Source organism: Girardinichthys multiradiatus, chromosome 1, assembly GCF_021462225.1.
Source record: "Girardinichthys multiradiatus isolate DD_20200921_A chromosome 1, DD_fGirMul_XY1, whole genome shotgun sequence".
NCBI classification, from domain to species: domain Eukaryota; kingdom Metazoa; phylum Chordata; class Actinopteri; order Cyprinodontiformes; family Goodeidae; genus Girardinichthys; species Girardinichthys multiradiatus.
The window spans coordinates 15,520,312-15,548,211 of NC_061794.1; the positions used below are offsets into that span (position 1 = coordinate 15,520,312).

Genomic DNA, 27,900 nt, shown 5'->3' on the forward strand with positions numbered 1-27,900 from the left:
ATAAAACCAAGGCAACTGTTGTTTCATGTCCTGATCATTGATTCAATCCGTCATCCAAATATAGACTGTATGTTTTTATCCTAGAGTTAGAGGAGTCTACTGAAAACAGAGGCTAGACACCGGAGAGGTCATCGTCAAACAGTGAGTAATTTGATCAACTTGCCACTTTTATTGTGCCTTCTGCACTGCTGTCTTGGAGTTTATGTTGCTGTTTATTTCTGAAAAGTCAATATGTCAATATGTATTTTGTGTAGCTGGTCCATTGCTTTTGGTTAGTTTTATTTATTTCACGTTAGACCAAAACGGTTCCTGAGCGTAATAGTTTGATTAATGGAGAAAAGATTTTCCACAACTGTACATGTCATTTGTTTTTTTAACCTCTGGGGCCAATAGTGAATTTTTATTTTCCCTTTGATTTTGATTTTATGTACAGGATGGGTCAGAGGTCCTTGGTCACTGTTCGCTACAGCACATTCTAATGTCTGTTGTCAGTGGAAAACAATTTAAAACAAGAAATATTTTGCTTTAGTTATTTTTATAGTTATTAGCAGGCATACCAATTGTTATATATCCCTTTATTTCCTAGCGTCACTAATTTTAAGTTGCAAAGTCATTTCCCTTAGCCCTTCCCCTCTTCCATGAAAACAATTGGGATTCCCTTCCCCTTGGGAACATAGGGTTAAGGGTTAAGAATAAAGGGCAAGAGACTAGATGATTTTCAGACCATGTAATGACTCGGCAGTCAATTTGAGGATGTCATTTTATTTTTTTTAAATAATAAGTGTATTTCCTGTCATTTTTTATTTTGAAAGCTAATTCTCTCGGCTTTGAGGATGCAGAACTAATTCAAAAAAGAATTTCTGATCATTGCATAGTTGAATCTTAACTTAGCTCACGACAATAAATTCATAAAAAGGGGTTGACAAGTACAAAATGTATAGGGTTAGGATTTGTTATTTTTTTCATAGAACTTTTTGTTGCTATTATTAGTTATTTATTCAGTAACAAAGGCAGAGTGTTGATAAAGTCGTTGATGTATCAGGACGTAAAAAACCTCATTCAGTCATGAGCTCCTATCAGTGTAGAGAATAACATCACTGAGATAATACTGTCAGAGGCTAACACTACTCATTCTACTCATTCTTCTCATCCTTTGCTCAACAGGCTCAGGGAAAACATACCATTATTCTTTTGCCTCCACTGACCATTTCTCATTTTTAATTGCAGGAAATTCCGTTTTCTTGACTCTGGCTCCTGCCTCAGAGTAAATCACCCTGGTAACAGCAGAAGAATAAGAAAAAATGTTTGAACTCTGAAATACTCTGGTATCTCAGAGTAGCACAGAGTGCACATCACATGAGCTGAAAGAGTTGCTTAAAAAATGGGACACTGTTAAATAGGTTTGTCTGTATACTTTTTTATATATTTTAGCACAGTTTACACAGCTTGTGTGGTGTTTTTTTTTTCTTCCAGATACTAAACAGATGTACCATCATCTGTTCTTTGTATGCAGAGGAAAGGATAGCAATCTGCGATGTTTCTGCACAACAAGGTTGGTTTCTCTAATTTAGAATTTATAGAAAACATTTTATTATAAAAGATATACTTCTTTTTGCTTTATAACAAATCATTTATTTCTATTAGTCTGCAATTGACACAAAAAAGTCAATGTTGTAAAATATTTCAATATCTCAGTCAGTCAGTCATTTTCTACCGCTTATTCCATAGTGGGTCGCGGGGAAGCTGGTGCCTATCTCCAGCAGTCTATGGGCGAGAGGCGGGGTACACCCTGGACAGGTCGCCAGTCCATTGCAGGGCAACACACATACAACCATGCACACACTCATTCATACACCTAAGGGCAATTTTGAGAGACCAATTAACCTAATAGGCATTTCTTTGGACTGTGGGAGGAAGCCGGAGTACCTGGTGAGAACCCACGCATGCACGGGGAGAACATGTAAACTCCATGCAGAAAGCACCCCAGCTGGGAATCAAACCTAGGACCTTCTTGCTGCAAGGCAACAGTGCTACCAACTGCGCCACCGTGCACCAATATCTGATGCCATGTAGAGATACACAAAGTGCTTAAAGTTGACGATATTAGTTAAACCAGTGAGCATTGACTAAAATGTCAACTCAAGCAATTTATTTTAAAACAAGGCATCTCTTATATGTTTCTCTCTAACATTTTATTGTGGCAGACAGAAGAGGAAACAAGCTGTGGGATAAAGCACAGCTCAATCTAGACTGGGAATATTTTCAAAGCAAATAAATGAGGCAGGACTGGGCAGCGTTTTAAACTGTCCCAACAGGGATACGGTTGTAGACAAACAGCAAAAAAAAATGAGATCATTGTTGGAAACCAACTGAGCGCAGGGTACATTGGTACCAGTTGTGAAAACGCAAGCTCAGCAGGGTGGAGCTTACTGGAAGTCTGTCTAGGTGAAAGGAAAAGTCAATCTTCCAGTTTTGGAAGAATGGAAAAGTCTTACAAAGATTATTTTATGTACATTGTAAAAACTGTAAGACTGTTCTCAGATGTTAAACTGGATTGGTTTAGATCAGAAAAAGGGAACATGTTCAGGTTTTTCACCAGGGCTGGAACTAAAGATGGTTCTTTAAGAGTTCTATGAAAACCTGTCCAGAAAAAAAAAAATTTTTAAGCCTGAGATTAACCTCACAACCATGTCGATATGTATTTTTGCAATTACTAATTGCAGTTTTGAAAAATCAGGGCATCTAGCACTCAATATTCTTGGCCAGCTAATAGCATTTTTTATATGTCAAGTGTTTTTCACCAGGTATCAGAATCTGGAGACATATCAGGTTATCCGTACTTGTGTTGTGATTCCCCAGTACAACTGCCAATGTTGAAGCCACCTGCTCTAGGACCTTTTGCTGATTGGTATCCATTATTTTTACTATACAGCTGACTAAAGTCTTGCTAATATTCGAGCAGCACCTGAAAGCTGATGCCACGCACACTTTCTTTTTTTCTGGTTTATTTTTTAAGGTCAACATTTTAAAAATAGCAAATATTGGCCAACTTTTTAGCCGGTTGTTATATTGGCATACGCTGTGACAGTTTGTCATCCATAAATTGTGTTGAACAATAGTTGGTGTTTAGTATATAACTGATGTTTGTTACTATCCGTTAGGTAGCAAAACTGTTCACATTTAGAAAAAAAACCTTTATATTTCTGATTGTGATTTCTAAAATCTAAACATGATGTGAGAAAATCTAAGGTTAAGTTTGTGAGCACTGATTTAAGATCACATTAGTTATCCATCCATTGCTCCAGATTTTTAAAAGGGCAATTTTTGGCCCTTTACCGTGATGACATTTTCCAGGGTGAAGCCAGACTTCTCTATACCCAGTTCCACAAGGAGTTTCTCGAGAAGTTCGGCCCGACTCTGAGCCAGACGAGAGGGGAAGTTGGATTTGAATGGCTTCACTAATTCAACAGGGATGATCTGCAGGGCTCTTACATCCTTTAAAACCGCAATTTCCTAAACAAAAGACAAAAGGAAGAATGAGATGTAGAGTTTATTTGAAGGGTTTGTAGATTTACAGCTTCTCATCAGGTAAAATGTATACTGTAAGCCCCTGATAAATACCTGTGTGTTGCCACACAGCAATGTATCTTTCATCACAAGCATCCTGTAAATCGACAAGTCATGACAGATAATCCAGGTGTAATGCACAGAAGAAGGCTCTGCTAAAAACCACCTCTCATTGTTGAGGACTAACGTAAGATCAACATATAGTTGAAATGTGAAACAAAAAACTTTGAATTTTAGGCATAGACTTTTGCTGTTTTTCCTTCATAGATTGCATTTTTCCAAACTGAAACTATCAAAGATGTTTCCTTCTGTTGATACCCCTGTTGTGACAGATGCTCACAGCGACCGACCTCACTGGCACATATGTTTTGAAACTATCCTTGGAAACAGAAAACAGAAAACACCTCCGTCCAACTCAGCTTTAATCACAGATATAATGAGACATTTACTGGAGAAAAATAAATATCCGTTGAGGGGCAAATCAGATGTATTTTACTTGGCATGGCAATCTGTTATAGATTATAGCAGCTGAAACATAAAGTGGCTTTGTTTGGTACAATGACATAAGGATGTTCTCTGATGGTTGTGGTTTCTTGTTTTCTTCTTCAGTTACTGTGTTTTTGTATTTACATGAAAAAGCTTCAATAAAGAAAATTTGAAAAAGAAAGAATTGTGAATTTTATGTTTGACAAGCAGAAAAAAATAATTGATCAATGTTTTAATGACACGTGAGAAAACAACTCAGAATCCAGGCAGGCTTGGTAATGTCTTGGAGCTAGTGCGCTAAAGGAAATACTCCCTCTTTTTCACCAACACCCATAAATGAGTTCACTGCCACAGATCCCAAGAGCAGATCCCAAGTGCACATTCAGTACCATTAAAAAGTATTTGACCCCTTACAGATTTATATTGCTTTTTGTCACAATTAAATATTTAAAATAATCAAACACAAAGACAACCTGACTAAATACAAAAAGCAGTTTTCACTTATTAAGAGAAAAAAAGCTATCCAACCAACCTGGTCCTGTGTTAAAAAGTAATTGCCCCCTACACCAAATAATAGGTTTTGCCACTCTTGACAGCAACAACTGCTATCAATCAATTGGGATGACTGGCCATGAGTTTTTGATATTGCTGTGGAGGAATTATGGCCCACTCTTCCTCACAGAATGGTTTTAATTCAACTTCACTGTAGGGCTTTTAAACTTAAACAGCCAGTGTAAGATCCTGCCACAGCAGCTAAATCAGATTTAGGTTCATACTTTAACTAAGTCACTTCAAAACCTTCCATGTTTTTTGAGGTCTTATTAGCCATTTAGAGGTGGTGTGCATTAAATCACCTTCCTGCTACATAACCAAAGTGTGCTTTGACTTCAGATTACAAACTAATGGGCAAAAACGTACCTTCCGGAACCGGATCAATTACAGCAAGTTATCCAGGTCCTGAAGTAACAAAGCAGGCCCAGACTATCTATAATAACCAGCTCGTTTGACTGTATGATGTTTATTTCCTGAAATACTGCATTAGTTTTACAAGACGTGTAGTAGAACGTCTGACAACACTTATTTTCTAGTCAACCCTCACAATATTTTCTCAAAGGTTTGGGGGATAAGAATGTTTTTTGGCCACATGTATGACGTATTGTCTCTTAGTTTGTTTTTCTATGGTCAGCAGTGATTTTTCTCCAAGACTCGAGGACAGATGCAATTTTAGCCCAGTGTCTTTCTAACTGTTAAATAATGAACACCTTAACTAAGGCAAGGGAGGCTTGCAGTGCTTTATATGTTGCTCTGAGTCCTTTTTTAATCTACTAGATGAGTTGATCATGTGCTCGGAGTAATTTTGGTAGGTCAGCCACTCCTGAAAAGGTTCACCACTGTTCCATGTTTTCTCTATACGGGTCCTTCTCAAAAAATTAGCATATTGTGATAAAGTTCATTATTTTCTATAATGTAATGATTAAAATTTAATATTCATATATTTTAGATTCATTGCACACTAACTGAAATACTTCAGGTCTTTTATTGTCTTAATACGGATGATTTTGGCATACAGCTCATGAAAACCCAAAATTCCTATCTCACAAAATTAGCATATTTCATCCAACCAATAAAAGAAAAGTGTTTTTAATACAAAAAACGTCAACCTTCAAATAATCATGTACAGTTATGCACTCAATACTTGGTCAGGAATCCTTTTGCAGAAATGACTGCTTCAATGCGGCGTGGCATGGAGGCAATCAGCCTGTGGCACTGCTGAGGTCTTATGGAGGCCCAGGATGCTTCGATAGCGGCCTTTAGCTCATCCAGAGTGTTGGGTCTTGAGTCTCTCAACGTTCTCTTCACAATATCCCACAGATTCTCTATGGGGTTCAGGTCAGGAGAGTTGGCAGGCCAATTGAGCACAGTGATACCATGGTCAGTAAACCATTTACCAGTGGTTTTGGCACTGTGACCAGGTACCAGGTCGTGCTGAAAAATGAAATCTTCATCTCCATAAAGCTTTTCAGCAGATGGAAGCATGAAGTGCTCCAAAATCTCCTGATAGCTAGCTGCATTGACCCTGCCCTTGATAAAACACAGTGGACCAACACCAGCAGCTGACACGGCACCCCAGACCATCACTGACTGTGGGTACTTGACACTGGACTTCTGGCATTTTGGCATTTCCTTCTCCCCAGTCTTCCTCCAGACTCTGGCACCTTGATTTCCGAATGACATGCAGAATTTGCTTTCATCCGAAAAAAGTACTTTGGACCACTGAGCAACAGTCCAGTGCTGCTTCTCTGTAGCCCAGGTCTGGGGAATGCGGCACCTGTAGCCCATTTCCTGCACCCGCCTGTACATGGTGGCTCTGGATGTTTCTACTCCAGAGTCAGTCCACTGCTTCTGCAGGTCCCCCAAGGTCTGGAATCGGCCCTTCTCCACAATCTTCCTCAGGGTCCGGTCACCTCTTCTCGTTGTGCAGCATTTTCTGCCACACCTTTTCCTTCCCACAGACTTCCCACTGAGGTGCCTTGATACAGCACTCTGGGAACAGCCTATTCGTTCAGAAATTTCTTTCTGTGTCTTACCCTCTTGCTTGAGGGTGTCAATAGTGGCCTTCTGGACAGCAGTCAGGTCGGCAGTCTTACCCATGATTGGGGTTTTGAGTGATGAACCAGGCTGGGAGTTTTAAAGGCCTCAGGAATCTTTTGCAGGTGTTTAGAGTTAACTCGTTGATTCAGATGATTAGGCTCATAGCTCGTTTAGAGACCCTTTTAATGATATGCTAATTTTGTGAGATAGGAATTTTGGGTTTTCATGAGCTGTATGCCAAAATCATCCGTATTAAGACAATAAAAGACCTGAAATATTTCAGTTAGTGTGCAATGAATCTAAAATATATTAATGTTAAATTTTCATCATGACATTATGGAAAATAATGAACTTTATCACAATATGCTAATTTTTTGAGAAGGACCTGTATGTGGAAAATTACTTACTGTGGTTCAATTGAGTACCAATGATTTAGTAATTGTTTTTCTAACCTTTTACCAAACCGCTAGATGTCATTGATATTGTTTCTAATCTTTTCTTAAATTATTTTACATCTGGGCATGAGGTGTTGCTTTTTGAGATGTTTAAGTCTACTTCATGTCATCAGACAGGTTCTATTGAAGTAACTTCTTGATTCTACAAGTCTGGTTGTAATCAGGCATGGGTGTTACTGGTGAAATTGAATTGAATCTGAGATGGCTCTTTAAAGAAAACTGCATAATATAAGCTACAACAACATTTAATTTCCCTTTGGGATGAATAAAGTATTTTTGAATAGAACTTTTGAAAAAATACACTTAATCATCAGAAATTCATAATTTAACAATTGGGACTTTTTTTGCATAGGGCAAGATCTATTTTTCCTTTTATCCCTTAACGTTGGTTATCTTTGCCTGATATTAACATTTGTTTGATGACCTGAAAATTTTATGTGCCAAAAAAAACTAAGCAGGATCTCTGTAAGGGGACCAACTATTTGTTTTTGCGGTATTCTATAATGTACACGGCACAGCATCTCTACATGAGTGTGAAAGTACACAGAGCACAAAAATTACATTCAGATTTCTGATGAACTCACACATGTGAGTTCCAGTTATGGTTAAAGGAGGCAGTGTGGGCAGGCAGGCAGATTACACGATCAGGCTTGTTTAGAGGAAGACAACACCTCCCTATTCGCCTCATACATCTTATTAGGCAAGAGCACAGGATGGAAACAATGAGTCAAGGAATGTATTATACATATGGTCATAAAATTTGATGTCTTAAACGTAAACACGTTTTACACACAACACAATCAAATTGAAAGTCTGAAGAAAGCATACATTTTGCTAAGCAAATAGTGTACACTTTCACAAGTCACTAAAAAACTTTTTAACATTCGGCTTTAAAAATCTGAATGCTACCATTCTTTTCTATCTATATTTTGCATATTCTGTAACTTTCTCTTGCCTAAAAAAGAAAGGACTCCTGCTTTGGTGGAATGGCATCTGCTCAACCGGTTCATTGGTATAAGTCATCACAGGAGGGCAAGACAGAGCAAAGAAATACCCTGACAAAGACCAGAGGTCACTGATGTGTTCTCGGTTACAAGAAAGAGAAATCTGGGTGGTTTGGTAGAATTTCCCAGTCGTGAAAAACATAGACAGTCATGGTGTGGAGACTAAAGGAGCTCCAATCATCACTGTTAATAATTCAACTCCGTTTTAAAGCTACAGTTGGCAAGCCATGTGTGGCAAGTCTGTTAAGCAGCTGACTGCTGGGTCTACAGGAGCAGATAGTCTGACTAATTAAACAGCTATACCAGCTTGACATATTTGTGTTATTCTATAAACGGCAGAACGGCAAAAAAGTATGATATGCTGCACAATTAGCAATTAAACACAACTACTGAATATAGTAGGTGTTTATTTTTATAAAATTTTAGTTTTTGTCTAAATATAAAAAACAATGAATAAATCTTTTATGGTTATAGCTGTATTAATTAATATTTCTTTTATCAAGAATCGTAATAATTACTGCATTTTGTAATTTAAATAAAAGTAGTGAGCTAATATTAGAATTTTTTGTTTTTATTTCTTTGTCTAATACAGTAACGCCATGAGAGTTTGAGTATTTTTACTCAAGGTTATCATTTTGTGACAAGTTTGAACTAGCCTATGCCTAATTACAAATCAATCAGAGGCTCCTCCTTTTTATAGTTTATTTGTATATTTGTTAAAAAGAGGTCATTGTGGTTGGGCTAAAAGATTGAACAGCTTATAGTTAGAGTGGCCTAGGTTATCCTGAGCTATCCCTGTAATTATGCTACGATAGGTTTAATGATGAATTTCCATAACTCTGCTACATTCTCCTACTACTCCGCAATTTTACGTTATATGATGTTGTTTCAATGTTTAACTTTATGTTCTCTCTCTGTTTTTTCTCTTCCTAGAAGCTATACCTGGCCTGCTTCTGTGTTTAGCTGTGACACCTTCCTGGAGGGGGGCATTGGCTGATCTGCCACTTCCAACAACTTAATGCTCTCCTTCTACTGAGCTCTCCTAAACATAGCTACTGTCTGAGCTTCTACTGTGACTAACTGTCTGTGCTCGCTTCATACTCTAGACTTGAAAACTGATTCAGTTTATCTGCTTAGCTGTCATTCTCTCCTAGATGATGCCACAAAGGAGCTACTACAATTAATGTTTTATTTTTCTTTCCCATAGAAAATACTCCTGGATCAGTGTTTCTCTGTTCTTTTTGTGTCTCTGCTCTGTTCTCTCAAACCCCCAGTCAGTCGTGGCAGATGGCCGCTCACACCGAGTCTGGTTCTGCTGGAGGTTTCTTCCAGTCGCTACATGCTCATCAAGGAAGAGTGAATGTTGCAAGTCTGTAACTCGATGCAATCTGCTGGGTTTCCTTAGAAAACCTTTTAACCAAATAAACTGAATTTGACTGCAGTGTTTGATAATTCAGATCAATTGGAATGTACTTGACTTGAAATCTGTATGATTCAATTGAATTGACTATGTACAGGTCCTTCTCAAAATATTAGCATATTGTGATAAAGTTCATTATTTTCCATAATGTCATGATGAAAATTTAACATTCATATATTTTAGATTCATTGCACACTAACTGAAATATTTCAGGTCTTTTATTGTCTTAATACGTATGATTTTGGCATACAGCTCATGAAAACCCAAAATTCCTATCTCACAAAATTAGCATATTGCATCCGACCAATAAAAGAAAAGTGTTTTTAATACAAAAAACGTCCACCTTCAAATAATCATGTACAGTTATGCACTCAATACTTGGTCGGGAATCCTTTTGCAGAAATGACTGCCTCAATGCGGCGTGGCATGGAGGCAATCAGCCTGTGGCACTGCTGAGGTCTTATGGAGGCCCAGGATGCTTCGATAGCGGCCTTTAGCTCATCCAGAGTGTTGGGTCTTGAGTCTCTCAACGTTCTCTTCACAATATCCCACAGATTCTCTATGGGGTTCAGGTCAGGAGAGTTGGCAGGCCAATTGAGCACAGTGACACCATGGTCAGTAAACCATTTACCAGTGGTTTTGGCACTGTGAGCAGGTGCCAGGTCGTGCTGAAAAATGAAATCTTCATCTCCAAAAAGCTTTTCAGCAAATGGAAGCATGAAGTGCTCCAAAATCTCCTGATAGCTAGCTGCATTGACCCTGCCCTTGATAAAACACAGTGGACCAACACCAGCAGCTGACACGGCACCCCAGACCATCACTGACTGTGGGTACTTGACACTGGACTTCTGGCATTTTGGCATTTCCTTCTCCCCAGTCTTCCTCCAGACTCTGGCACCTTGATTTCCGAATGACATGCAGAATTTGCTTTCATCCGAAAAAAGTACTTTGGACCACTGAGCAACAGTCCAGTGCTGCTTCTCTGTAGCCCAGGTCTGGGGAATGCGGCACCTGTAGCCCATTTCCTGCACACGCCAGTGCACGCTGGCTCTGGATGTTTCTACTCCAGACTCAGTCCACTGCTTCCGCAGGTCCCCCAAGGTCTGGAATCGGCCCTTCTCCACAATCTTCCTCAGGGTCCGGTCACCTCTTCTCGTTGTGCAGCGTTTTCTGCCACACTTTTTCCTTCCCACAGACTTCCCACTGAGGTACCTTGATACAGCACTCTGGGAACAGCCTATTCGTTCAGAAATTTCTTTCTGTGTCTTACCCTCTTGCTTGAGGGTGTCAATAGTGGCCTTCTGGACAGCAGTCAGGTCGGCAGTCTTACCCATAATTGGGGTTTTGAGTGATGAACCAGGCTGGGAGTTTTAAAGGCCTCAGGAATCTTTTGCAGGTGTTTAGAGTTAACTCGTTGATTCAGATGATTATGTTCATAGCTCGTTTAGAGACCCTTTCAATGATATGCTAATTTTGTGAGATAGGAATTTTGGGTTTTCATGAGCTGTATGCCAAAATCATCCGTATTAAAACGATAAAAGACCTGAAATATTTCAGTTAGTGTGCAATGAATCTAAAATATATGAATGTTAAATTTTCATCATGACATTATGGAAAATAATGAACTTTATCACAATATGCTAATATTTTGAGAAGGACCTGTAAAGTGCCTTGTAATGACATGTTGCCTTGCAGCAAGAAGGTCCTGAGTTCGTATCCCGGCCGGGGATCTTTCTGCATGGAGTTTGCATGTTCTCCCCGTGCATGCATGGGTTCTCACCGGGTACTCCGGCTTCCTCCCACAGTCCAAAGATATGCCTGTTAGGTTAATTGGTCACTCTAAATTGCCCTTAGGTGTATGAATGAGTGTGTGAATGGTTGTTTGTGTGTTGCCCTGCAATGGACTGGCGACCTGTCCAGGGTGAACCCCGCCTCTCGCCCATAGACTGCTGGAGATAGGCACCAGTTTCCCCGCGACCCACGATGGAATAAGCGGTAGAAAATGACTGACTGAATTGAAATAAACAGAATCTTTCTCTTTTGGAACAAAATTAAGTTTTGCACAAATTCAAGCTGGTCATTATAGTTGTTGTAATACATGTCATAGTGCATAAAAACCCAGAGAAGATTAAAATTAAAGTATAATGAACCAGGGGGGCCTGTACTCATAATAGGCATTTGATCACTGCTTTAATAACTTTGTGATGATTGTTTTCGAACACACCTTTCATATAAACTATTTTATTGCTCGGCTTCGATGGAAAGTACTGATCAACTAATGAGTTTATTACTTATTTTTTTATTAAGATTGTTTAACTTGACAAAATTCTTGACAAACTCTTGACAAAGCTCTTCCAGCACATTTTACATGCTGTTTGTAATGCCACTAAGATATAAAAAACAAAGTGTTTCATAAAGTATGTAACAGGAGAAAGTGTGATTCTCCAAATAATGAAGAAAAAAAGCTGATAAAAAGTTCTACTGAACAATATCAGGGAAGTGAAAGCAGAATATTCACAGTTAATTTACATTTCAACCAAAACATAATATAACTCTGGAGAACAGTTCTTGATCAAATGTTAATTTACTTACATTTACTTAGAGGGGTTGTTAAATAGCTCCGCAGCCACTATTTATTTTGCTGTTATCTGAACTGCTAATCCCAGATTTGATATCATCACGCTTGCTGCTTGACTGCCAAATTGTGAGTTCATATCTGGTCTTCACCACCATCTTGGTAGTTCATCATTCCATTCAATCCATCACTGTGATAGCTAGCTAACACAACATTAATAATCAATTGCCCAAAAAATTATTGATTTCTGCATGTTGGACTCTAGCAGGGCTTTTGTCACTGGTACTGTTCATAACTTTCATGGACAGGATTTCTAGGCGCAGCCAAGGACCGGAGGTGGTCTGGTTTGGGGACCAGTGGATTTTGTCTCTCCTGTTCGTAGATGACGTGATCCTGCTGGCCCCTTCTAGCCAAGACCTACCGCATGGACTGGGGTTCACAGCCGAGTGTGAAGTGGCGGGGATAGGGATGAGGACCATGGTTCTCGTCCGGAAAAGTGTGGCTTGCCCTCTTCAAGTTGGAGGGGAGCTCCTGCCTCAAGTGGAAGAGTTCAAGTATCTTTGGGTCTTGTTCACGTGTGAGGGTAGAATGGAGCGGGAGACTGACAGATGGATCAGGGCGGCCGCCGCAGTGATGAGGACGCTGTGCTGGTCCATTGTAGTGAAGAGAGAGCTGAGGCGAAAGGGGGAAGTTCTTGATTTACCGGTCGGCCTCTGTTCCTACTTTCACCTATTGGCATGAACTTTGGGTCTTGACCGAAAGAATGAGATCCCTGATGTAAGTGGCTGAAATGAGCTGGGTTGCCAGGTACTCCCTTAGAGATAGGGTAAGGAACTCGACCATTCAGGAGGAGCTTGGAGTAGAGCTGCTGCTCCTCTACATCGAGAAGAGAAATTCAAGTGGCTCGGGCATCGGTATCGGATATCTCCGGGATGCATGATTATAATTTTGATCAAAATTACTACCTTTGTTAATACTTGCCTTTGACACTAATAATAGTTATTCATAGCCAAACCAAGTTGATGTGGAAGCTAAAGGTGGGGCACACATTGATCTTGTTATGGTGGTGTTGTTTCAAAAGTACAGATAGCGAGCGACAAGTGGAATGTTTGTTAATCAGTCACGCAAGTTATTTTTTTGCATTTCCCTGTATTATGCCCTTCTGTTACTGCACTGGTTCTGGAAATGATAAACATGCAATTTCACTGTTAAATCTTTACTATTTTACTGTAAATACTTTGCTATATCTGGATGACAATAAGGATAAGAGCAGTCAGACAAACAGACATAAAGATAGATGCAAACAAAATCTGGGATCTACCTATCCAGGGTACTAAACAAACACATCAGTTAGACTGTTACAATACCTGTATGAGGGTAATGGCAGCAGCATGTAGGCGGTTAGGGGAGTCTCCTGTCCTTGTCAGCAAGTTAGGAAATGTCTGCTCCAAGCAGTGGGTGACCTCAGCCCGACCAAGGCCCAGACCCAGGATCACCTGACTCAGCATTAAGCGGAGCAGATTCAGTGACGCATGAAAAACCTAAGGGAGGGATCAGAGAAGTTAGGCTAAAACACTGCATGCCATTATTAAAATCATCTGGACACAACATGTTATGTAAAAGCAAAAAAACTAAAAGTCTTAAGGACCTTTTAACTAAAAATGATTTAGTGAACTGGGTTTATTGATGTTCATTTATTTTTTTTAAAAGCTAAAAAGGAAAGTCCATTTCGGAGTAAAAAATGCAACTAAACAGTTTAAATAATTAATATAATTTCAATGCTTTTGTGTTTAATAAAGATTTATAACAAAAAATGGATTTGAGACATTACTCAAAGTGATCCAACCAAACAGTAGTTTATGTCAGAGACAGAACTTTAGGTGAGGGATCAGAAAAAGTGCAGCCCACAGCCCTTATGATAATTGCCACAAATGGAAACAGTGTTTCCTTGCCTGGACGCAGGTAACCAGGCCCCCAGTCTGGAGCCAGGCCTGGAGGAGGGGGACGCTGGCGAGTGCCTGGTGGCCGGGGTTTCACCCATGGAGCCCAGCCGGGCACAGCACCAAGAGGAAACGTGTGTCCCCCTTCCGATGGGCTCACCGCCCATGGGAGGGGCCAAAGGGGTCGGGTGCAATGTGTTATGGGTGGCGGCCGAAGGCGGAGACCTTGGTGGTCTGATCCTCGGCTGCAGAAGCTAGCTCTTGGGATGTGGAATGTCACCTCTCTGGTGGGGAAGGAGCCTGAGTTGGTGTGTGAGATAGAGAGGTTCCGGCTAGAAATAGTCAGGCTCACCTCGATGCACGGCTCTGGCTCTGGAACCAGGGGCTCCCTTGTTCTGCTGGGGGACTTCAACGCTCACGTTGGCAATGACAGTGAGACCTGGAATTCTGAACTCAAGTGGTGTTTTGTAATTGGACCTCCGTGCAGGGTTGTGTTGGCAAACGAAACTCTGCAGCATCACATGGACATCGGGGGCAGTTCCACTGGATTGGCAGATCGGGGTGGTGGCCCCCTTTTCAAAAAGGGGGAGGGGTTCTGGAGAGGAGGGTCCATCGGATAGTCGAACCTCAGATTCAGGAAGGAATGTAGGTTTCGTCTTGGCCGTGGAACGCTGGACCAGCTCTACACCCTCAGCAGGGTCCTGGAGGGTGCATGGGAGTTCGCCCAACCAGTCTACATGTGCTTTGTGGACTTAGAGAAGGCGTTCGACCATATCCCTCGGGGAGTCCTGTAGGGGTACTCCGGGCGTATGGGGTACCCGGCCCTCTGATACGGGCGGTTGGGTCCCTGTATGACCAGTGTCAGAGCTTGTTCTGCATTACCGGCAGTAAGTCGGACTCGTTTCAGGTGACGCTTGGACTCCGCCAAGGTTGCCCTTTGTCACCGATTCTGTTCATAACTTTTATGGACAGAATTTCTAGGCGCAACCAAGGTGTTGAGGGGATCCGTTTTGGTGGCCTTAGGATTGCGTCTTTGCTCTTTGCAGATGATGTGGTCCTATTGGCTTCATCAGCTCGTGCTCTACAGCTCTCAGTTTGCAGCTGAGTGTAAAGCGGCCGGATGAGAATCAGTGCCTCCAAGTCCAAGGCCATGGTCTAAAGCCGGAAAAGGGTAGAATGCCTTCTCCAGGTCAGGGGGGAGTTCCTGACTCAAGTGGAGGAGTTCAAGTATCTTGGGGTCTTGTTCATGAATGAGGGAAAAATGGAGCGGGAGATCGATAGATGGATTGGTGCTGCATCAGCAGTGATGCGGGTGCTGTACCGGTCTGTCATGGTGAGGAGAGAACTGAGTCAAAAAGCGAAGTTCTCGATTTACCGGTCGATCTACGTTCCTACCCTCATCGATGGTCATGAGCTTTGGGTTGTGACCGAAATAATGAGATCACGGATACAAGCAGGCGAAATGAATTTTTCTCCGTAGGGTGTCTGGGCTCTCCCTTAGTGATAGGGTGAGAAGCTCGGTCATCCGGGAGGGACTCAGAGTAGAGCTGTTGCTTCTCCACGTTGAGAAGAGCCAGTTGAAGTGGCTCGGGCATCTGGTTGGGATGCTTCCTGGACGCCTCTCTGGTGAGGTGTTCCGGGCACGTCCCACCGGGAGGAGGCCCAAAGGAAGACCCAGGACACAATGGAGAGACGTTTCTAGGCTGGCCTGGGAACGCCTTGGGATTCCCCCGGACGAGCTGGCCCAAGTGGCTGGGGAGAGGGAAGTCTGGGTCTCTCTGCTTAGGCCGCTGCCCCCGCGACCCGACCCCGGATAAGCGGAAAATAATCCATTCATCTGGATAGATGGATTAATGAACAGAACTTTGTATGACTAATCTGGAAAAGATCTTTAAAGGCGTTTTCTAGATCTGTTTGCCTGATAAATAAAATCAGTGCCATTATTACCACTACCACCCTTGTGATCACCATGCAGGTTGGAAGCAGCTTCCACAGAATGATTTCAATATTGGGCCTGTCAAATTTGTTGTTTTAATAAAGCAGCCTCTGTGAAAGGATTTGCATCTGGTACAGATGGCATATTGTCAGTGTGAGAGTGTGCATAAAGTCTATTCACATGGATGTTCTGTTCAAAACAGGAACTCGTTAAACATGACATCCAGTGCAAAGGATTTTAACGGTGACCGCCCATGGGCTAGGTGATAATACCACAGAATACTTCAGTATCCCAAAATGGAAGAAGCATTTGTTAGAGCTCTGACTGCACTGGTTGTGCATAGACAAACTGATGCTGTGTTCCTTTATTTGCCTACATAAAATATACTTCCCATTCAACCCTTCATCTGCTGCCATTCCTGCTGTGTTACAGGAAAGGCCGGAGATTTTAGCAACATAACTTTATATTTTCTTTAAAGTGATTAGGTCATTGGTGATGACCTAAGATGAAGACGTGATAAAAGCTATGCAAACTCAAATCAGAATAACAATTTTATTTTTTACATAGCATCTAATAGTTAACAACATGTGCGATGAAGGGAGCAGCCCACAAATGACAACATAGGAAATAGAAAAAAAGAGCTCTTTCTGTCAGCCTTACATGTAACCAGGAAGATTTGTTATGTTTGGTCAGATAAGACCTATTTCCTCGCCTGATATTGATCTTCTGTCAAATCCTTTATGTTTCAGTTTTGCAATCATCTTGTACATAGGAGTGGGCAACAGGGCAAAAAAATATTCAGAACTTTTTTAATTGCAAAAAATAAACCTTCTAACAAAAAGCATATAAAAGGATTTAGGCCATGGAATATTTTAACAGATTTTTATGCTTGAGCAAATTTGCATATTGAAGTACCATTGGGTTTATTCTAATCTACACTCCTAAATGAAAAACTAAATAAAAGGGAAACAGCAACAACTTTTGCCTCATAAAAACTGGGTTATGACTATAAATGAAAAGGAAGAAATTCAAACTGATTCTGTGCAAGAGCACTGAACAGCAATGGACATAGCTGTGCCTTCACAAGCTAATATCCTCACATTGCCCACCTCTACTGAAACATAGAGGCTTTGGAATACTGGATGCTGCCCAACAGGTCTACCAGCAACTGCCTGTGGAGCATGACAGATATGGCGTCTCTCATCCCTGCTACAGACAGTTAGAAAAGGAGGGAGGGGAAAGACAGATGGCAGACGGGAGAAGTGGGGTCCCTCCTCAGCCTCAATGGGAGTCCAGTTTTCCCTTGGCGTGCACTACTAGCACACCTTCTGACCTCGTTTCTGTCCAACTTTGCAACTTGCTGTGACTCCTGGTTAGAGGTAGTAAGCAAATGTGCTAGCAGGCCTATTTCTAATAATAACAAAGGATTAGTTTTGACATTAGTAACATCATTAATTTGTTGTTGTGTATGCTGGTTTTTATTGATTTTTCTGTAAACTGGTACGTAGTTTACCAAATAATAAATTAGTATTGGTACTTTGTTTTGCTGTTTAAAAAACAATTGTGTAGCATCTGTACTATAAATTAAAATAAGGTGCATTACAATCCCTTAAAATATTACAAGACAAAATCACAAGCCCTGCTATAGCAGTAATAAAATCTTTTTTAGATTAATATAAGGATGGCTCAATTATATCAAGAAATAGATACTGTCAATCTGTAATCTACTGACCCTTAGTAGAGCTGCATTTCATACTGAAGCAACTTTCTTTAAAGGAAAATGACTCACAGATGAAACTTTATCCAGAAGAGCCTTCTTAACCAGCAAGACTGCCGCTCTTATCATGTTTCTCAGCTCGTCTTTGGGAGCTGTGGAGGTCACTTCCAACAGTTTGTCATGCACAGCAAGCAGAGCATCTTCTCTGTAGCACCAGGTTTTAGAATATGCGCAAGCCACCTGAGAAAGCAACAAGGGCAAAAGAGAGAGTCTACCACATGACTCTTTTGTTCTGTAACCATTAGGATCTTTTAGAATATTTAAAATGTCAAACAGATACCAACTTTTTCTTCAAGATTTGTGCTGTATATAGATGGTAATAAGACAGGAAATGGGCAAAGAGAGAAGAAGAGGGAGACATACAACAAAGGTCTCAAGGTCAGGATTCTAACCCTGAAAGGCTTGGCCAACGACTATTACAGGTCAGCCGCTCTACCACATCGCCACGTGCCCAGTATATACCAACATTGACTGTAAAGCCTAATGGAGATTAAAAAAAGAATTTGCTGAAGCATACAGTTCCTTGCAAGTACTCACACTCCTTGAACTTTTTCACACTGAACACACCCATTCCACCATTTTGTAATGGCAGCACCATCCTATAAGGATGTTTGTCTACAGCAGGGACAGGCCAGCTGGTCAGAGATGATAGGAACATGACGCTGAATACAGGGAAACTCTGAAAACCTTCCAGCTATTGTAGCCAGAGCTAAAATAGATTGATTTATAGCAAAGCATATTCATTTGACAGAATAGCCTAGTTAAAGCCAAGATCTAAATCAAATTAGGAATAAGCAGCAAGGCTTACAAATAGCTCTTCGCAAATGATCTCCATCTAATCTGACTTATCTGCTGCTATTTGGCAAAGGAGAAGGGACAAACATTTCTGCTTTAAGATTTGCAATGTTGATAAAGACAAAGCCTGAAAAACTTGCAGATTTTTATTTATGAGGTTTTTTTTTTTTCATTTTACACTTTTGCACTGCTTTGTGTTAGTCCACCATATATAATAGTAATGAAGTACTTTAGATTTTTTGGTTACAAAATGTTAAAAGCTGATAATGCTCAAAGATTGTAAATATCCTTGCAAGGCAATATTCTGGAATTGTCTAAAACATCAAAGCAAGTATTTCTCATATGCTAAAACCAAAGACAACCCTGAAATTTCAAATACATTAGCAAAGGTTAACTGCCCATAACTTGATAGGTTTTTACCAGTCTCTCTCCGAAGGCCTCTATGGGAAGGCCAGCCTCTCTCAGGGCTTTCTCTGTTAGGGGCTCTGGCTCTCCACTCATGTCAGGACCACGTGGAGACCTTTGATCGTCAGATTTTGGGGAGTTCTCCACTGATGGGGTCTGGATGCTTTCCACTGGCCTGTCTTTCTGTTGAAGGGCTGGCAGGGGCCTCTCATCATAAGGCACACTGGTAATCTGTCAGCAGAAAGTAAGAACATCAACATTTCTAGTAAAACATTGTGCCTGCAATATTTTTATTATATATTATTATAAAATTCAAATCTTTAACAAAGTAATGCCTTTTTTGGAAGCCTCTCTGTCTAGATGCTTAAACAGAAGAAAACTTTAATCCCTGCAACACCAACCTTAGGTGGCATTTGAACACTAGAGAGATTCTGTATCGTTCAACATAACAATGACTGTTTGCCGCCCTCGATCCAAACTGAGGTTCTAGCCAGAAAGTTCTGCGTTTTGTGCCTCTGGGCCAACTGGCACCAAACTGCTTAACACAAGTCTCAAAGCACTGCCTTGAGGCCAGGTTGGCAGCCGCCAGAGTCAGTCAACTGTTGTACGCTTTTAATTAAATAGTGAAACCCAAACCTGTAGTAGGTCTGGTCATAGTAGATGGTGAGTAAAGCATAAAGTCCCCGAATGGTCATAATCTCCCTGTGTGCTCCGGGTTCAAGCACTGCTCAGGATCAGTCAGGAGACGTGTTCCAAAGGTGCTTCCGAGCTTTGGTATGTTTACGGGAATGTAGGCATGCACAAGAAAATACTGCTGGAACATTTCTAATGTAAAGACCTGTGCTCTAAGCCATTGGTGTCCAAACCTTTTGGCATCCAGGCCATATTCACAAAGTTGAAAGGGACAAAAAAATTGATGTTTTTTTAATTAAAAACAACACCAAATAATTGTATTCCAATTTTTAAAACTTTCATTAGCTCAGCAAATAAACTAAACATGCAACATGCACTCTATATGACTATAGATACAAAACAGAACGAAAGGTGTTACATGTAAGCCTTACTAAAAGAAAAGCATTAAATGTCCTCTGTTCACAACAAATGGAGGATATGACTCCCTCTTTCTTCGAAAAGCAAAGTTTAATGAACGTCAAGGCCAAGTCTGTCTTTGGGTGGACGTCACTGGATTTTTGGGACCTTTTCGATGTGAGATTAATGTGAAACCAAAAAATTTGATTAATATTTGTGCTGTACCTAACATGTTTCATTTAAATTTCTCAGGGAAAATGTCACCCTAAACATTTCTACTATTGTGGCCATTGAACTACTTCAATGGCCACAATAGGCCCCTGGGCCGCACTTTGGACACCCCAGGTAGTGGTTTCAGAGAGGAAATTCAGAAGGATTTTTACTGATGACTTGTTAGAAGCTGTGTATCAATGTGGCTATCAATGCTTTTGATGAGGAAAAATGCTTACATTAACGTTAGGTACGGAAGCAAGGGTGAAAGATGTGTCAGACTGGCTGCTAGGTTTGGGCACAACAGTCTGTGTGGCTGATTGCTGATCGTGAGCACTTATCTTCTTCCCCTTCTTAAGGTCATGTGTGGATAACAGGGGTTTGGTGGGGGCTGAACTATCAGCAGGAGAAGGGAGAAGAAGAGGTGGAGGACCTTGGGCTGAGAACAAATCTGCTGCCCTGGTGATCTGATGCCAACACAGAAGGAAAGAAAGGAGAGACAGTTTGTTTAGATTCATGGGAACATAAGTTAAGATTTCTGCTGTGTGGCTTCAGCATGATTAAGTGCTTAAGAGTAACCATTGTCACATCCAGCAGGTTGTGAACTTCCAGCTGTTGGTAGACGCTCATCCTGTACTCATCCATCAGCTCCTTCTTCTTCTTGGCCAGGTCATAGTCTTCTTTTTCGATTGCACATTTCTTCTCTACATCATATCGAGCCAAACGCTCTCCAACCTGGAAGGTACCAAGACATTGTGAGATTCAAGGTCATTTTCAGAATGTTTTTAAGTCAATAAAGAGAGCTGTTTTTTGAAGCTGCTTAAGGCTCATAATAGCAGTAAGTTTGAGATGTATTTGTATCAGTGCAGATATCAACCCCGAGTCTTTTGCATGTTTAGTGTTTATTACTTGTAATGAGCTGTTAATAATGTTCTCTCAAGGATGATTAAAGCTTGTACAGTTAAACCCAAAAGTATTCATACCCCCTTCAACCAAGAAGTTTGTTTCTAAAAGGAAATGCAACATTTATCTCTCAAAAGATTATAAAACAATATAAAAGGGGCAGAAATTTTGAAAAAACAAACAGAATTGATTTTATTTATGTTTCATTTAAAAATTCCATGTTCAAAGTTATTATTGCCCTTCTCAACAATCAATGGAAAAATCGTGTTTTAAAAGCGGCTTTAAAAGCGCTAAAATGCTCCATCATGCTGGTTCTGAGTCCCATTAAAGAAATTACAGAAAAAGTGCTAGAGGTTACCCTTCAGCTGTATGGAGCATAGAGTAGCACGGCTGCCCCTCGCCCATCTGTTTCTGCATTACTGTCGGTCAGCTGGCAGAAGTGAGACTCTCTTCACTCTTCTCTTGCTATTAAGAATATTTACAGCCACAAAAAACTGAGAAAATCAAGGTGTGAAAACTAAAGAAGCTCCACCTATCAGTCTTTATAAGGTAATGCTGTTTAAAAACTACAGTTATCAGTTTAAGAGCGGTTTGTCTGTCAAGCAGCCAAATAAAGCTTGGCTACATGAGCAGATAGCCTGACTAAATGACCAGCTAATATCAACTTGTTATACTGAAGCTACTCTGAAAAGAGTAAAACAGCAAAACAGGAATCATATTCTGGAATATGACGCAAACTATTAATACATTTAGAACCCATACCCATAAAACTGTAACAAGCAATGCTCTATCATATTAGCAGCACTAGCTACGGTAGTAGCACTTACCTGTGTCTTCTGTCTGACAGTGAACTACTTTAGACCTAATATGGACAGTTCAGATGCCTCAGCTGATAACCCAGCCCTGGTTCTAGAGCCACACACTGAATCCCTGAGACTAACAGGGTGGAAACTTGACAACAGCTTCCATTAAGTTGAAAATTAAGATGAAATTTCTGCGTAAAGAAATTTCTTTGAGCTAAACGAGGTGCCAGCCAACACGGTCTCCATGGGTCTACATTCAATCTTCGAAACAATAAGAGACAGTTCTGGAGACATTCAGTTCTTATTTGAAGAGAAGGTTTAGTATGTTTGAAGTTTTAGGAGCGCTGACATTCTTGCCATTCCTGAAGACAGAAAGCCACATATCTACTCTAAATTATTTCATAATCATTTGTAATTATTTTATTATTTCTGAAAAAAAAAACATGATACGTTCCTGTGATAATAAACTGTGTTTTTATCATGGAGGAAAGAGATACTGTCAGATGCTATGTAGGGGAAGCCTCCGACATCATGAGGGTGTGATGACAGGGGATTTTCAGCGTGACTAACTTGTGTTCACAATGCTAATGTGCCATGCTAACAAGCTACCAGCACTTGTGAGACTGTGTGTTATCTGGTTACAGAAGGGTTTTCAACTGGGAGTTGAAAAGACTCTGCCCAGGTACCCTGACAGCAGCTGTTGAGCTTGTTAAAAATTCATGGTCTGCATGGTAACGCTGGACACAAAGCAGGTCTGTAACAGGAATCTGAACAATGTTTAACAGCTTTTGTTACAAATACTGGCTAAATGTGCACAAGATACGTGTAAAACACCAAATGATTGAGATTTTTAGGGGACAAAACATAATGAGATGATGTGAAAAGGTCCAGATGGTGATATCAGTATTTAAAGGAGTTATTAATCGCTTTAAAATATTTTCCCTCATAATATTCTGATCTGTTGTTTAATGTAATAAAATAGCTTTGTTATTGGTCAAAGAGCATAAACAGCAACAACAAAGTCTGATATCCTTGCTGAGCAGAACACTAATAACTGTGCAGTTGGACAGTGAATATTTTAGTTTTTTTAAATAAATAATTTTCTATAGCTGTTTGGAGCATTGATTAATGCACTGCTGCTCCTCCCTGAGAAGCCTGATGATTTATTTGCTTAATTGCATGTATAAAAAAAAAACAGCAATGAATAAAAGTTGAAAGTAACACTTTTTTTATAGTAATAATCAATATGATATATTAATTTGGCAGCAGTGGGAATAATTGTTGCTTTTCTGTTTAAAATAAAGTTCATTAGATTGTGTTTGGTATTTTTCTTTCACATCTTTGTTTTACTGTCATGATATTTTCACTACAGGTTATCATACCCTGCCAATCTCATAGCGGCCCATGCCTACAATGCTGACGTTTTATCATGAAAATACTCCTTGCATTTAATGTAAAGAAAGCATAACCCGTTCTTTAGTCCTTTTGGATCTACCTTCTGGAGATCTGCGATGGCTTGCTTCAACTTCTTAGCCTCCTCAAAGTTCTCCTGTTGGACCACGTCTTGCTTTTTCTGGTCAAGAAGACGAATGATGTGTGCAACCTCTGGGTCCTGGTACATGTCGAAGGCCAAGTCATCAAACTGGGAGATTGATGAAGATTTACTGAATGTGAAAGAAGGCATGAAGACAATACATGATAGGTATTCATATTACTTTTTTTTGTTTTATCAATTAATCTCTTGCTAGTTCTTTGGTAAAGAACGTTTAAAAATGAAAGATATCAGTAATGATATCTTTTAGTATTTCTCAAAAATCAAAGTTGCATGTCCTCATGTCATATTGTGTTAATGCCCCACAGAGATTGAATTCATGATCAAAGAACAATAAATATTCAAATAGAAGACATATATGAACGTCTATCATAAAATCACTTACACCGCTAAATACAGGAAATTATATTTTTTTGACTAAATAACCTTTTGCAGCTCTTATTTAAACAGTTTGGCTGTACTTTCTGTCATCTCTTAAAATTGAAGGTTCATGTACAATTCTTCAATGTGGGTCCCCCTATGCCCCTCTCCCTCTCCTAAATGCACATGTCCAACTGTTCAATGTTTCAGTAGCTTTTGCACAACTTGCTGTCCTCTAACAGAGAGCCAGGTGTTTGATCCATGAATCGACCAATAATGTGTTGGTTTAATTGGTATCTAAACAGTCCTCATCATGCTGCTCAAATTTGACTCTTGAGACCAAGAGGACGCCTAACAATTGATCAACAATAGCTCACCAATGAGAGACTTCAAACAGGATGTTTTTAGAAGGTAGTGGTCACTGAGCTTAGAGTGTCACAGTATCAGCAGGTTGCAACAGAGATACAGAGACTGAAAGAGTCACAGAAAGGCATAGAAGTGGACGTGAGGGCCACCCTTCAAGAAGAGTGGGATGCCATGACTCAGCAGATAATAAGTCGACTTGTTAACAGCATGAGATGTGTTTGTTAAGGTGTAATTGATGCTCAAGGACACATGGACCCTTACTGAGACATTGACATTGTTGTGGTATACTCACCACTGTTGTTGGCTTTTGTTTCAATACATTCTTTGAGATAATGAAATCACCATTTCATGCTTCTACTTAAATGCGCTACTTTCATTACATCATACCACTGTAGCATGAACCGTTTACGTTTTAAATAAATGTCTAAAAGCCAAATATCCTTTACTTTTCTGAATAGTGTATATTTCAAGCATGTGTTTTTTTCCTTGCACAAAAAAAACACCTGGATTGTCTTCAAACGTGACCCTGAATGGCTTACGGGTTGTCTCCCAGACTGAACGGCCTTGCTAAACTGTGTTGTGGTCACAAGACATAGGAACCAGGGTTCAATGGCCGAGCCTCACCCCATGAAAGTCGTGTCCAAGGCAGCTTCCTGCTGAGTGCTGTAGAGGTACTGTTCAATCAGCTGGTCTCTGCTTGGCTGGGGGTAAACAGATGCACAAGTTAAACGTGGATTTGCTGCACACATATATTCCTGCACTACAAAGACCTAAAGTTTTTGCCCCTCCTATGAGGAGCTTTAATCCAACAAAGTGTTGAACAGAAGAAAAGGAAAGCTAAAACTGTGTAAGGCCTGCAGTAACAGATACAGTGCCTTGTAAAAATATTCACACCCCATCAGCTTTTAAGCATTTTGTCAACCACAAATTCCTGTGTAATTTATTGGGATTTTAAATCATATACCAACACAAGGTAGTGTACAGTACGTGAAGCTACAAATAAAAATCAGACAAGTGTGGCATTTAAATGTATTCAGCTCCTTTAAATTGGATACCAGTACATGAAATCCTTTGTGACCTAAAGCCCACCTGTCCAATTTATTCTGAGTAGGAATACAACTGTTCTGTGAAGACCTTCCATGTTAGAGACCCAGACATCAGGAGTTAAGTTGTGTAGAAGGTTCATCCAGGGATAGGTAATATAACTCTAGGCATTTCACAAGAACACCGTTCAAACCATCTAAAAACTGAGTTTATGGCACAACTGAAAACCTAACAGGACATGGCTGACCACCTAAACCTAAGATGACTTGGCAGGGAGAACATTAGTCAGAGAAGCAGGTAATTCTGGAGGAGCTGCAGAAATCTACAGCTCAAGTGGGAGAATCTGTAAACATCATGATTGTGCATGCCACAAATTTAGACTTTATTGGAAGAGTGGCAAGAAGATTGTTTAAAGAAACTCATTAAAAGACCCATTTGCTGTTTTCCACAAATCATATGAGGGGGAAAAGTAAACATGTGGAAGAAGGTGCTCTGATCATATGAAATCAAATTGAACATTTTGGCTTACATGCAACATGAAAACTAACATCACACATTTTCATAATCAAAGCATCTCCACCAGGAAATATGGCACAAGCATGTAGAAAGCCGATCAGAGTTAATGGAAAGATGGATGAAGCTAGATACAAAGCAATCCTGGAAGAAACCCTGTTATAGGATGCAAAGACTTAGGACTGGGGCAAAGGTTTGCAACCAGCAGGACAACAACCTAAACATACAGCCAGCCTGCCAGCAGACAACGCCATGCACAGCTAATGTTACAAATCCCAGAATGCTCTGCTGGTGCGTTGGCATGTCAATCAGGACCCACAAGCCCCCCTCCTTTCTTAACATTCATTAGCAAACTTCATGCTACTATTAGTCACTTCAGGCCACCCCTTTTCAATAAATATCATGGTTGGCCCGCAACTTTGTCCAAGTCTCCAAGGTCCATTGTGTCCATAGTTTGACACCCCTGGTTTAGATTGAAGTATATTTATCTCTTAAAATGGCCCAGTCAAAGTTCAGACCTCAATCCAATTATAAATTTGTTGCACAACTTAAAAGTTGGTCTTTACGTCATATTATGATGCTCCATCCAACCTTGCTGTGTGTGAAATATTTCACTCAGAAGACTGAAGCAAACTGAAGTCTGCAGTTGTGAAAGAAAAGGTTAATGGCATGCAAATACTTTTGAAAGGCAGTGTTGGATCCCCACTCAACTGCCGCCCAACCCCTCAAGGTTTCAACAATCTGCTGAGCATCCTGCCACTGCTTTCAAAGCTAATAATTACATAAACAAAAACAGCATTTGCCAAAATGTTTCCAATATCTCAGCACAAAAGCTGCTCTCAAGGGACAAAGTTCTTGCAAAGCAGCACTTCTAGCTAGCAAGAAAAAAATGCTGGAACAGGAACTTTACATTTCACAAAATTTATTATTAAACAGCCTTAACTGAGAAGATCAAATTTGGTCAAAGCAGACACTCGCCCACAAGTTTTTGAAGGTCATTTGTTTGTGTTTCAGCCCACTTTAAGAAACAGTAAACATAAAGAAACAGATCGTAATCTCTTTATGTAAAGTAGATGAACGTGCCATAAAAGATGGGAAAAACTGCCTCCACAGGGTATGTTCTTGCCTTCTACTTAGGAGGAGATCTCATTTGGCATCATTTTAACTCAAATTTAATTGAATGGTTATTCTTTGGACACTTATTTGTCATACAAACAAAAACTCAAATTTTGTTAGGCACAGAATGCACCAAATATTTAATCAAGCCGTTGTTTGAAAAAATAAAATAAACTAAAATAAAAATTAAATCACACTAATTAATCATCCGCAGCACATTATTTCGGAAACAGTGGGATCTGAGACAACTGTCTTCGCTTTTCAGCCTGAGACTGTAGGCTACACCTAATAACATAGTACTTGTTTTTCTTTTTAAATGCCTAAATTCTTATAAAATACTTTCTCCAATATTCAGATGTTAGTTTAAAATAGTGAGTGGACATTTGCTACTTTTACTTTGTTAAAATTATCTGAAGTACTTTTCAAGCACAAGGCATCATTATAAAGAAAAATTTTAATCATATTTAGCTCAATTTAATTAGTTGGTATCTGTACAACCCGTGGTTAAACGGTTCTGAACTCAAGGTAAGGGAATTTTACAATTCCAAAATCCCACAAAGTGATGAATCAGTAAACAGATTTTGCATTAGTTTAAGATCTACTAATAAATGGAGATATATGTACTGATATAACACAAGGTGGAGATGAGATGTTCTTAAATCAATTAATTGGTTTAACCACAAAATAAATAATCCAAGTTGTTATTTCAGCTGCAAACATAAAGCAGATCCAGGAGACCAAACCCCAGCCAACACTCCAGGCAAGAACACTACTATGATGAAGGTGCTCAGTCGGATTAGAGCAACAATGCACAGCTTGTTCACTGGAATTTGTGCGAGGGGAGTTCAGATTTTCTGTGTGTTAGTGTGTGCACGTGCAAGTGTGTGCTTTAAGGCATACTCGCTCTTCCAGGAGCCATCCATCTGCACGACTATCTGATTACACTGACCAACTGAAGGCCTCCTGTTTGATTACATAGTGCTCTCTCTTTGTGTCTCATTACTTCACGGACGACACATATCAACCACTGAGGTAAACACTTGCATAAGTAA

General features: G+C 40.1%; 1 protein-coding gene across 8 annotated transcripts in view; it reads right to left on the minus strand.

The window, feature by feature from the left end:
- cep104 (centrosomal protein 104) overlaps positions 1-27,900 on the minus strand; it is a 50,161-nt gene that overhangs the window by 15,048 nt on the left and 7,213 nt on the right. For 7 of the 8 annotated variants that reach the window (XM_047371539.1, XM_047371564.1, XM_047371547.1 and 4 more), the window contains exons 6-13: positions 24,800-24,876; positions 23,393-23,561; positions 20,771-20,926; positions 20,431-20,658; positions 18,968-19,183; positions 17,765-17,932; positions 13,467-13,640; positions 3,337-3,513 (exon numbers count right to left, since the gene is read on the minus strand). In XM_047371539.1, coding sequence (XP_047227495.1) covers positions 3,337-3,513; positions 13,467-13,640; positions 17,765-17,932; positions 18,968-19,183; positions 20,431-20,658; positions 20,771-20,926; positions 23,393-23,561; positions 24,800-24,876 — 1,365 coding nt within the window. The remainder of the gene's footprint in view (positions 1-3,336; positions 3,514-13,466; positions 13,641-17,764; positions 17,933-18,967; positions 19,184-20,430; positions 20,659-20,770; positions 20,927-23,392; positions 23,562-24,799; positions 24,877-27,900) is intronic. The other variant, XM_047371556.1, reaches the window with a different exon arrangement.